The sequence below is a fragment of the Anomalospiza imberbis genome, chromosome 1, assembly GCF_031753505.1.
Source record: "Anomalospiza imberbis isolate Cuckoo-Finch-1a 21T00152 chromosome 1, ASM3175350v1, whole genome shotgun sequence".
NCBI classification, from domain to species: Eukaryota; Metazoa; Chordata; class Aves; order Passeriformes; family Viduidae; genus Anomalospiza; species Anomalospiza imberbis.
Genome location: NC_089681.1, coordinates 165,793 through 177,392, shown reverse-complemented (window position 1 = coordinate 177,392; position 11,600 = coordinate 165,793). Strand labels below are relative to the sequence as shown.

At 53.0% G+C, this 11,600-nt stretch overlaps 3 protein-coding genes across 3 annotated transcripts; 2 read left to right on the top strand and 1 right to left on the bottom strand.

Moving 5' to 3' along the window:
• The first annotated feature begins 2,166 nt into the window (after positions 1 to 2,166).
• Positions 2,167 to 2,502, top strand: LOC137465226 (feather beta keratin-like). Its single transcript, XM_068177133.1, has one exon. It carries the CDS (start codon positions 2,167 to 2,169, stop codon positions 2,500 to 2,502), a length of 336 nt encoding a protein of 111 aa, XP_068033234.1.
• Positions 2,503 to 5,391: 2,889 nt separating this feature from the next.
• On the bottom strand, positions 5,392 to 5,727 carry LOC137465224 (feather beta keratin-like). Its single transcript, XM_068177118.1, has one exon. The coding sequence runs from the start codon at positions 5,725 to 5,727 to the stop codon at positions 5,392 to 5,394; it is 336 nt and encodes a 111-aa protein (XP_068033219.1).
• A 2,560-nt stretch (positions 5,728 to 8,287) lies between these two features.
• Positions 8,288 to 8,608, top strand: LOC137464754 (feather beta keratin-like). Its single transcript, XM_068176239.1, has one exon. The coding sequence runs from the start codon at positions 8,288 to 8,290 to the stop codon at positions 8,606 to 8,608; it is 321 nt and encodes a 106-aa protein (XP_068032340.1).
• Positions 8,609 to 11,600: the final 2,992 nt, after the last annotated feature.

Genomic DNA, 11,600 nt, shown 5'->3' with positions numbered 1-11,600 from the left:
AGATGGGCTGTCCCTGCACACTGAGCTCAGTGCCCACAGCAGCCGAGGAGGTGGATCCGACAGCGGTGTTCTGGGGGAAGGAGGTCATGATGGGTCCTGGCAGGGTGACCAGCACAGGGGAAGGGTTGATGATGACGCGGGAATCCTGGCATTGCAGGGCACAGGGCTCGTTGCAGCTGTTGGCCAGCGGGGTGGGTCCGCAGGGTCGGCAGAGGGTGTTGCAGGCCATGGGTGTGGTGTGGAGGGTCCCTGGAAGAGAGAGGGGTGAGGCAGGGCAGGGGTGTGGGGGTGTGAGGGGTAGTGATGCAGGAGTGTGATGGAGTGTGGAGGCTGTAGTGGGCCTGTGGGGAGGCGTGAGGGCTGCTGAGGCTGGGGCTGAGCATGCTGGAAGAGAGGGGCCAGGGTTGCAGGAGCAGGAGGGTCAGGGGCTTGAGACTCACCTGGTTGTCAGCAAAAGCAGGAGGAGAAGGTGTCAGGAGAAGTGTGTGACGGAGAGGGGCTCTGGGGTGGCTTTTATGGCTGTCCTGTCGGGTGGGACAGCCTTGTCCCATGGCCTTGGGGCAATTTGCAGGCAGCAGCTCTCCTCTGGCCCAGCCTGGCATGAGGTCCTGAGATGGGGAGTGGTTTCATTCATGTCTTTCTGCAATTCCGTGTCCTGCTCTTGAGGCTGGTTCCATCTGACCTTGGCGGCAGCTTCATGAGGTAGCGCATGGGTCGATTTGATTGTTCCATGTGTTTCAGGGAGGACTGAATAAACAACCAGAGCTCTGAAAAGTTGCAATATCATCAGTGATGTAATTTCGTGGCACTCATCTGCTGTGGTTTGTGGGTGCCTTGTGAAGACTGGGACTCTTTTCTCTGCTACTGGATGTCCTTCAGTCATTATGTTGTAACCAGGAATGCTGAGGGAGATGCTGATGTCCTGAGGAGGTCACTTGGCAGTAACTTTAAAGGCGTGAATGCTTGGATGAAAGAGAACTTCTAGGCTTGAGTCTTGAATGGGATCAAGAGAGAGGATCTGGAAAGCGAGACTCTTTTTGGGCTGAACTTGTTGCAGTGTTCTCGTTCATTTGCATTTTAGAAATTTATACAACAGCATATGCTGCCATATAATGTGTAGTTCTAGACCTCATTCAGAAATCTAATATTGAGGAATAAACCCGGTCCATTCCATTTCTTGCCACTGCCGGACTGTGATGTCAATTTCCGCATTCTGCATTCAAGCCATAAGCTTTCATAACTTCTATCCTGTAATCTCAGTTTTCTGTTTCCGTTAGCAAAAGCCAGTAATTACTAGAGAAGTGTCAGCAAGGTCCTCTTCTCTCCCAGTCATTGTGGTGGCAAAAAACGCCAGCAGTTACCAGGACAGGATTTGGAAAAAAAATACTAGTGGGTCGAAGGCAGTGTCCATCATTTCGCCCACCACTCCTGGGAGTCCACAGTGGATCAAGGATCTGGACGTGGATGACCAAGAGCAGTGCAGGGAGATTATGACAATGATGGGACTGGAGCACCCTTAAAACGAGATGCTGAGAGAGCTGGGAGTTCTTTCAGGCAGGAGGCAAGGATACACATGGGACATTGTCAACATGCCATGGAATGACTTCAGTGATGACTTCCCAGTTCTCCAAAGCTTTTCTTGCATCTTCAAAATGTCCTGACACCTGCTGTCACCAATGAGATAATGATCACTAAATCCTCTCCATTAAGAGGTGATGCCAAGGACTGATGGAAACAGCCTCAAGTGGAGGACATGGAGTTGAAGAGTTGCAGGAAAGAAATCACTCCCCACCTCATGACTCAGCAGGCTGGGCCAGGCAAGGGCTGCTGCCTCAAAATGCCCCAAGGCCATGGGACACGGCTGTCCCACCCCTCCAGGACCAGCATAAAAGCCAGCCCATTCCCACCCTGCTTCAAACACTTCTCTTGACTCCTACTGCTCCTGCTCCTGCTGACAACAGGTGAGTCTCAAGCCCCTGACCCTCCTGCTCCTGCCCTCTTGGCCCCTCTCTTCCAGCACGCTCAGTCCCAGCCTCAGCAGCGCTCATGCCTCCCCACAGCCCCACAACAACTTCCACACTCCCTTCTCCTTCTGACACATTGAGCCTCACGTTCCCATGCCTCGACCCTGCTCCCTCTCTTCCAGGAACTCATCACACCACAACCATGGCCTGCAACACCCTCTGCCGACCCTGCGGACCCACCCCGCTGGCCAACAGCTGCAACGAGCCCTGTGCCCTGCAATGCCAGGATTCCCGTGTCATCATCGACCCTTCCCCTGTGCTGGTCACCCTGCCAGGACCCATCATGACCTCCTTCCCCCAGAGCACCGCCGTCGGATCTACCTCCTCGGCTGCCGTGGGCACTGAGCTCAGTGTGCAGGGACAGCCCATCTCTGGTGGATTTGGCTTTGGCTACGGCCTTGGCTACGGCCGTGGATTTGGCTATGGGCTGGGAGGCCTGGGGTGCTATGGCAGAAGGGGCTGTGGCTACAATTGCTAAGGACACTCGGCTCTACTCCTGACACCAATCCCACACTTTTTGGAACATATCTCAGGCATTGAAGATGGATCTCTGGGCCAAAGATCTCAAAAGGGTTCAGTATTTCCAGCTCCTGCACTCAGGTCAGCAAGCAGTTCAGTAGCCAAGGGGCCAGCCCAGGCTGCCTGCAAACATGGCCCATCTGCCACCTTCTCTTATCCCATCCCCTGATCTGCCTGGACCCTTTGGATCTGTCCACTCCTCTCTGGACAAACTTCTTCTCCCAAGGTAGACACCATCTGGCACCTCTGCTGGGGTGCTCCCATCGCAGGGGAGGGAGGCCTTGATGCTCTGGCCAAACCTCACCAAAGGAAGGGACCTTGGCTGATGGTCGCCCTCCTTGCATCTCAGACCAGCTCCCTTCCACTGGCTGCTCCTGAGTTTTCACTCTTCTACCTCAATAAAGTTTTCTTGCATAGCCACCTCAGATGACTCCTTCTTTCTTCTCCCAAGCTTCTTCCAGTTCCACTCAGCACTAAGCCCGGGTTGTAGGGGCCTCTGGGATGGGTGAAAATGTGCACTGAGAACGCTCTTAGGTATTATTTGTGCTGTTCCACTACGCAGTGCCACACTTTGCACTTCCAGTGCATGTTCACATAAATCCTTCAGCTATTGAAACACAAACCTGGACACACTAATGCAGGTGTCTCCTTGCCTCGGGAACAAGCCCCTCGTCGGTGGTGTGCTCAATTTTTATGGACACAAGACGCTCCTGCTCGTCATTGTGTTCCAGGGCTCTGTCCAGCTCTGGTCGGGCAGGTCCATGTCTTCCTTGTTTCCAGGTCCCAGAGCTGAACACATATCTCCAGTCTCACCAGAGTGGAGCAGAGGAACTGAATCTCCCCCTCACCTGCTGCCCACGCTCTGGGGATGAGCCCAGGGCACAGCGGGGTTTCTGTTTGGCACATTCACATGGTACAACATGTCCATTACTTCATCCACCAGCACCCCAAGTGCTCCTTCATGGGCTCAATCCCCTCATCACCCCGCCTTTATCCTGCATGTTTGCGATTGCTCCAATCCAGGTGCAGCAGCTCCTGCCCCTCTGGCCTGCTCTGATGATTTTGGAGAACTCTGATAATCTCTGGGTTACTGGGAGCAAGGAAGACAAGACTCTGGTGAGGGATATCCAGAGCACGGCCTCAAGGATGATCCATGGCAGAAGCTCTGGGACAGCCATTGCCCATGACATTGGGGCATTTTTCAGGCTCACTGCTCTTGGCTGGCACAGCCTGGTGTGTCCCGAGGTTGGGAACACTTTGCTTCCCACAGCTCTGCAATTCCATATCACACTCTCGAGGCTGTGCCCATGTGACCTTGGCAGAAGCTCTGATGAGTTGTTATCCACTCCAGCATGGGTGGATGAGGGAAGATGGGCCAGTATCCTGTACCTGGACTTGTGCAAGTCCTTTGTTCCTGTGCCAGACAACATCCTTGTTTCTAAGCTGCAGAGATGTGGAGTTGATGGTTGGACCATTTGGTGGGTAAGGAATGGGCGGGATGGTCTCACTCAAAGAGTTGTCGTCAATGGCTCCACGTGTCTGTGTGGAGAACAGGGATGAGTGGTGACCCACAGAGACTCCTGTTGGGATTGTTATAATATTGTATCATTGTCAGAAATCAGGGCACCGGGGTTTAATGGGATGATCAGCAAAAGCAGGGACCACTGCCAGCTGAATAGTGGGGTTGGTTGTCTGGAGGGAAGGCATGGCATTCAGAGGGGCTGGAACAGGTTGGGGCAGTGGGATATTGTCCATCTCAGGAGGCTGAACAAGGCCAAGTGCAAGGTCCTGCATGTGGTTTGGAGCACTGCCAAACATGGCTGCAGACTGGACAATGAGTGGATTGAGAGCAGCCCAGAGGAGAAAGACTTGGGATGTCTTTGGATGAAGAACCGGACATGCCCAACCACATGAATGAGCTGACCAGAAACTCCCCTGAGCTCAGGTCCATGGCATGGGCAGAAGGTGATGGGGGGATTCTGCCCCTCTGCTCTGGTTGGGGTGGACTGGAGTTGTGTGTGGAACTCTGGGAGATGAAAATAAGGGAGACATGCAGCAGCTTGAGTGGATCTGTAAATGGGCCTGGAAGATGATGAGGGTCTGGAGCAACTGATGTCCAGCCAAAATGAACACAGCGCCCGTGAGGGGCTTGTGCCAGAATCCAGGATAGAGCTGCATTCTTGTATCCAGGCCTGTGATTAAGCCAGTGAGGTTCTTCTCTGTGATGGACACAAAGTGTGTCAGTGTGTCCCAGTGGGTAGTGGAACTGCCGAATCAATTCCACGAGTGGTATTTTTGCAGTTTGCACCCACCACAAATGGCATGTGGAGACATGGATTTGTTCCAAGTGTGGTTGGCACACCTTTGTCAGAAAGAAGTTGAAGGAGACGTCCCAGGTTGCAAGGCAAGAAAATTTTATTGAGGCAGAAGAAGAGTGAGAGGTCATGAGCAGCCAGTAGAAGGGAGTTGGTCTGATGGGCAAGCAGGGCCAAGGTCCTTTGATTGCAGTAGGTTTGGTCAGAGCATCAAGGCCTTCCTGCCCTGCAGTGAGAGCAGCACTCCAGAGGTGCCTGATGATCTCTGGCTTGGGAGAAGGGGTTTGCAGTTGAGGGGAATGGACAGAGACACAGGGGCAGTGCAGAGCATGGAATGGGGAAATGGAGGAGGCAGATGGGCCACGTTTGAAGGCAGCCTGTACTGGCCCCCTGGCTTCTGCCTTACTTGGTGCCCTGAGAGGAGGTGGAAGCGTCAAGTCCATTTGAGACCCATGGCCCACAGATGCGTCCTCAATGCCTGAGATGTGTTCCAGGGAAGTGATTGTTGGTGTCATGAGTGGTGATGAGGACTCTTAGCAGATGTAGCCACCCCTTCTGCCATAGCACCCCAGGCCTCCCAGCCCACAGCCAAATCCACGGCCGTAGCCAAAGCCGTAGCCAAAGCCACCAAATCCACCAGAGATGGGCTGTCCCTGGGCACTGAGTTCAGTGCCCACGGCAGCCGAGGAGGTGGATCCGACGGCGGTGCTCTGGGGGAAGGAGGTCATGATGGGTCCTGGCAGGGTGACCAGCACAGGGGAAGGGTCGATGATGACGCGGGAATCCTGGCATTGCAGGGCACAGGGCTCGTTGCAGCTGTTGGCCAGTGGGGTGGGTCCGCAGGGTCGGCAGAGGGTGTTGCAGGCCATGGGTGTGGTGTGGAGGGTCCCTGGAAGAGAAGGGAGTGAGGCAGGGCAGGGGTGTGGGGGTGTGAGGGGTGGTGATGCAGGAGGGTGAGGGAGAGTGGAGGCTGTTGTGGGGCTGTGGGGAGGCGTGAGGGCTGCTGAGGCTGGGGCTTAGCATGCTGGCAGAGAGGGGCCAAGTGGGCAGGAGCAGGGGGGTCAGGGACTTGAGGCTCACCTGGTTGTTGGCAGGAGCAGGAGGAGAAGACGTGAGAATTTTGTGAAGCAGAGCAGTGCTGGGCCGGCTTTTATGCTGGTCCTGTAGGGGTGGGACAGCCTTGTCCCATGGCCTTGGGGCATTTTGCAGGCAGCAGCTCTTGGCTGGCCCAGCCTGGTGAGTCATGAGGTGGGGAGTGGTTTCTTTCCTGCAACTCTTCAACTCCATGTCCTCCACTTGAGGCTGTTTCCATCTGAACTTGGCGTCACCTCTTAACGGTGAGAATTAGTGATCATTATCTTGTTGGTGACAGCTCATGTCCGGACATGTAGACAATTTCACCAAAGCTTTGGAGAACATGGAATTCATCACTGAAGTCATTCCGTGGCATGTTGACAATATGTCCCATGTGCATCCTTGCCTCCTGCCTGAACAAAATCCCAGCTCTCTCTGCTTCTCATTTTAAGGATGTTCCAGTCCCATCATTGTCGTGAACTCCCTGCACTGCTCTTGGTCATCCACGTCCAGATCCTTGATCCACTGTGGACTCCCAAGAGTGGTGGGCGAAAGGATGGACACTGCCCTCAACCCGTTTGTGTTTCTTTTCCGAATCCTGTCCTGGAAACTGCTAAAGTTTTTTGCAGCAAAGGGTACATGGCCAAGAGGATGGATTAATCAACGGATGAGGAATTGTTCTTCTCATGTGTCTTTTCTCCTTATCCTTTACAACATTTCCTTTGCAGGAAGAAGAGTCCAGAGCCCAGCACTGTGACCCCACAGTGCGACCTTACTTGGCCCAGGTGAGACAAGCTTTACAGATTGACCAACACGCGACTTTGAGCAGCATGGGAGGCCTCCCCGTATCCCAGGGATTGCTTTCCTATATCCAGCAGGAATTACCAGTCATGTGGAAAGGCATGGAGAGAGGGCAACATGGTGAGGAGGGAGACAATGTGATGGAAGTAGTAGCCCTGCAAAAGCAGCGCCCCTCCAAACCCAAGATCAGCCTGACGGTGTGGAGGGGTTAGAAGGTCTGAGGCCCCTCCTCAAAACACAACAGCACGCAATGCCATGCGGTGACTTCACTGATGATAGTCCACCTCTCCTAAGCCTTGGTCATGTTTTCAGCCCTCTCTGGTTCGCATCATTAACACCATCTTAACATCTAAAATTTACGTTTAATATTTTCTCCAAGGTCAAATAGAAAGTGTCTCAAGAGAAGGACATGGAATAGCGAAATTCCAAAAATATGTGCCCCCACCATGACAGAGGAGAGAATAGGACCTTGCTGAGCCTCCTGCAGTAATTACTGGCTTTTGCTAACAGAAACACAAAATAAAGATTTACAGGATAAAAGTTGTGAAACATAATGGCCTGAATGCAGAATTTGGAAACTGATATTACACATCTGCCACAGCAAGAAAGGGACTGGACCAGGATTGTTCTGCATTATTAGATTTCTGAATGAGGTGTAGAAATACACTTCATATGACGGGGTATGCTGTTGTATAAATTTGAGAAATCCAGACAAACCAGAAAGCTGGAACAAGTTCAGCCTAAACAGAGTCTCGCTTACCAGATCCTCTCTCTTGATCCCATCCAAGACACAAGGCCAGGAGCTCACTTTCATCCAAGCACTCAGACCTTTAAAAGTTATTACAGAGTGACCTCCTCAGGACATCAGCATCTCCCTCAGCATTCCTGGTTACAAAATAATGACTGATGGACATCCAGTAGCAGAGAAAAGAGTCCCAGTCTTCACAAGGCACCCACAAACCACAGCAGATGAGTGCCACGAAATTACATCACTGATGACATTGCACCTTTTCAGAGCTCTGGTTGTTTATTCACCCCTCCCTGACACACATGGAACAATCAAATCGACCCATGCGCTACCTCATGAACGCTGCCACCAAGGTCAGATGGAACCAGCCTCAAGAGCAGGACACGGAATTGCAGAAAGACATGAATGAAACCACTCCCCATCTCAGGACCTCATGCCAGGCTGGGCCAGAGGAGAGCTGCTGCCTGCAAATTGCCCCAAGGCCATGGGAGAAGGCTGTCCCACCCGACAGGACAGCCATAAAAGCCACCCCAGAGCCCCTCTCCGTCACACACTTCTCCTGACACCTTCTCCTCCTGCTTTTGCTGACAACCAGGTGAGTCTCAAGCCCCTGACCCTCCTCCTCCTGCACCCCTGGCCCCTCTCTTCTAGCATGCTCAGCCCCAGCCTCAGCAGCCCTCACGCCTCCCCACAGTCCCACAACAGCCTCCACACTCCATCACACTCCTGCATCACTACCCCTCACACCCCCACACCCCTGCCCTGCCTCACCCCTCTCTCTTCCAGGCACGCTCCACACCACACCCATGGCCTGCAACACCCTCTGCCGACCCTGCGGACCCACCCCGCTGGCCAACAGCTGCAACGAGCCCTGTGCCCTGCAATGCCAGGATTCCCGTGTCATCATCGACCCTTCCCCTGTGCTGGTCACCCTGCCAGGACCCATCATGACCTCCTTCCCCCAGAACACCGCCGTCGGATCCACCTCCTCGGCTGCCGTGGGCACTGAACTCAGTGTGCAGGGACAGCCCATCTCTGGTGGATTTGGTGGCTTTGGCTTTGGTCTTGGCTACGGGCTGGGAGGCCTGGGCTGCTATGGCAGAAGGGGCTATGGCTACATCTGCTAAAGGCCCTGCAGCACCACCCCTGACACCACCAGCTCTGGACACTGGCAACAGCTCCAGAAAGCAAAGCACCTCGGCTGATGGACGGCCTACTCACACCTCACAACCGATTATTTCCAAATCTTTCTCCTGAATGTTTATTCTTTTGCACTAATAAAGTTTTCCTGCATCAAACCTGGGACGTCTCCTGATCCTTTTTATTCCAGTGGTCTTGCATCTTCACCCACCACTCTCTAGCTTTCAACAGGTCATTGAGGGTGCCTGGACAGGGCAGCAACATTTTTCCTTATATATACAAAACAATTGAAAACCTGTTCTGGTATAGGACGCACAGGAGGGGACACCTTCCAGAACATGTCACGCACCTTGCAAACAGCTACACCAAAGACATTGACACATCAATGTTCTCCATGGCACAAAAATGGAAAAGTCACTCCATGCCAGTGCACACTTGACAAACTCTCTTCCTGGCCAGGACTCCTGAAGCCTTCCAGCAAAGAGAGAAACATCATCAACCTCTTGGGCAGGAGCTCTGGAGTGCAAGTGCTTCAACTGCCCTGCTCAAGCAAGACCAACAGAGGAACATTTCCAGAACCAGGGACAGTGCGGATTTGGATCTCCCAAGACTGCGACTCCACTACCTCATGCTCATAATGCAAGATTCTGGGCTTCTTTGCCCATGGAATTCCATCTCTTTCCACTTGTCCCCTTGCTGTCTTGCCCTGCACGTGTGCACTGCTGAGGACAGCCAGGCTCCCTTGTCAGGCTCACCCACCACCATCAGGGATTTGCACATCCTGATGTCCAGGACACTGCTGCTCACTGATGTCCATGCTTGTCCCCCGGGAGTCCTGGCTCTCTCCATTTCCCATCTTGCAATCATCTTTCAGGCCCATTTGTATCTGGGTGGCCCTGAGCTCGTCTCACTGGGGAGCCCAGAACTGCCCACAACACCTCACACAGGAGCTCACCAATGCTGAGCAAACACCAACAATCACCTCTCACTGCCTCATCCCAACACTTGTCCATATCATTCCTGGAACCTTGGGATCCCTTTTCCCACAAGGGCACAGGGACACCTCCAGCTTAATTTCTTCTCATCCACAACCCGAAAGGCTTTTTGGAAAAGAAAGCAATTGTTCCAATTGATACCCACATATTCCTTCTTTCCTGGGATGACATCCTTGTTCCTCCCAAGAAACAGCCCTCAGCAAATGCCCTTGCTGGGCTCCAGCAGATGTCCAGGACCACTGAGGTTTGTGGTTTTGGCAAAAATTATCCAACTCTGGGGCCTTGATGCCATCTTGACTTTGGGACAAGCCTCCGGGCCCAGTTCTTCAGACCCTTCTCAAACCACTGACACCATCAGGACTTGCCTGGATGTCCAGGATCAGGCAAGGCTGTCCTCCAACAACCCTGGAACACCGCCAAATCCTCTTTCTGTTAATCACAAGTGGCCTCACCCTTTGCACTCAGCCCCAGTAAAGACCCCAATGGCCCTCGATACCAAAACCTTAAAGGCAAGAGGAGCACCAAGACACCCACAGAGCACCGTCAACAGGAAAGGTCAAGTCTAGTGTCAGGCTTAGCCAGGTGGGATCAAGGTGGGAAGGCATGGAATGTGAGGGAAGGGGCAACACCTCCAGCACAGCTGCAAGTCCCAGACCAGCCGGACAGGGCTGGGAGGGAATGAGGCTCCTCTTCACAGCACACCCTACAAACCACAGCACACCCCTGCCACAGGGTGACCTTACCGATGACAACCGCACCTCCCCAAAATTTTGGTTGCTTATTCAGCCCTCCCTGACACTCACCCGCAGAGCAAACCCTCCCCACCAACCCTCACATACCAGTAACTCACACTTGAAAGCCACCCTCAAGGTCAGAAGGACAGGGCCTCAAGAGAAGGATGTGGAATCGTGAAATTCCATAAAGGCACACCCACATCATGACAGAGAGGGAAAGCGGAGCATGCTGATCATCAGGTAGCAATTACTGGGTTTTGCTCACAGGAACACAATATTAGGATTCACGGGATATAAATCATTATGAAACCTGATGGCTTGAATGTGGAATAAGGGAATTGACACCACAGAGCAGCCTGGGAACAAAGGGATCGGACGCTGTTTGTTGTTTGTTATTGGATTTCCGAATGAGGTCAAGGAATACACTTTACATGCAAGAGTGTGTTGAAATTAGAATTTGAGGAATCCAAGAGGACCATAAAAATGGAACAGGTTCAGGCTGAGCAGCCTCTGGTTTACCCGATCTTGTGATCCCATTCAATACAAAAGGCCAAGAGCACTTGTTCATCCATCAGGAACATCTCGCACGCACTGGGATCTGTCCAAGCTCTTCCAGAGTGACCTCCCCAGGACATCAGCATCTTCCTCAGCATTCCTGGGTGCAACACAATGACTGAAGGACATCCAGCAACACAAAACAGTGTCGAGGTCTTCACAAGGCACCCACAAACCACAGCACCCAAGGGCCACAAAGTGACATCACTGATGACATTGCAAATCTCCAGGGCTCTGGTTGTTTATTCGTTCCTCCCTGACACACATCTGACAAGGAAAATCCTGCCAAATACCAACCCATGAAAACTGCCGCCAAGATCAGATGCACACAGACTCAAGAGCAGGACACGGAATTGGAGAACATGACAAAGGAAAACATTCCCGACCGCATGACCTCATGCCAGGCTGTGTGAGGCAAGAGCTGCTGCCTCAAAAATGCCCCAAGGCCATGGGACAAAGCTGTCCCACCCCTCCAGCACCAGCATAAAAGCCAGCCCAGAGCCTCTCTCCCTCACACACTTCTCCTGACACTTTCTTCCTCCTGCTGAAAGCAAGGTGAGCCTCATGCCCCTGGCCCTTTTGCTCCTGCCCTCTTGGCCCCTCTCTTCCAGCACGCTCAGCCCCAGCCTCAGCAGCCCTCACACCTCTTCAGAGCCCCACAACAGCCTCCACACTCCATGACACTCCTGCATCAC

Excerpts from the sequence above, each read along its gene's own strand:
- LOC137465226 (XM_068177133.1), top strand. The coding sequence starts at position 2,167 with ATGGCCTGCAACACCCTCTGCCGACCCTGCGGACCCACCCCGCTGGCC.
- LOC137465224 (XM_068177118.1), bottom strand. The coding sequence starts at position 5,727 with ATGGCCTGCAACACCCTCTGCCGACCCTGCGGACCCACCCCACTGGCC.
- LOC137464754 (XM_068176239.1), top strand. The coding sequence starts at position 8,288 with ATGGCCTGCAACACCCTCTGCCGACCCTGCGGACCCACCCCGCTGGCC.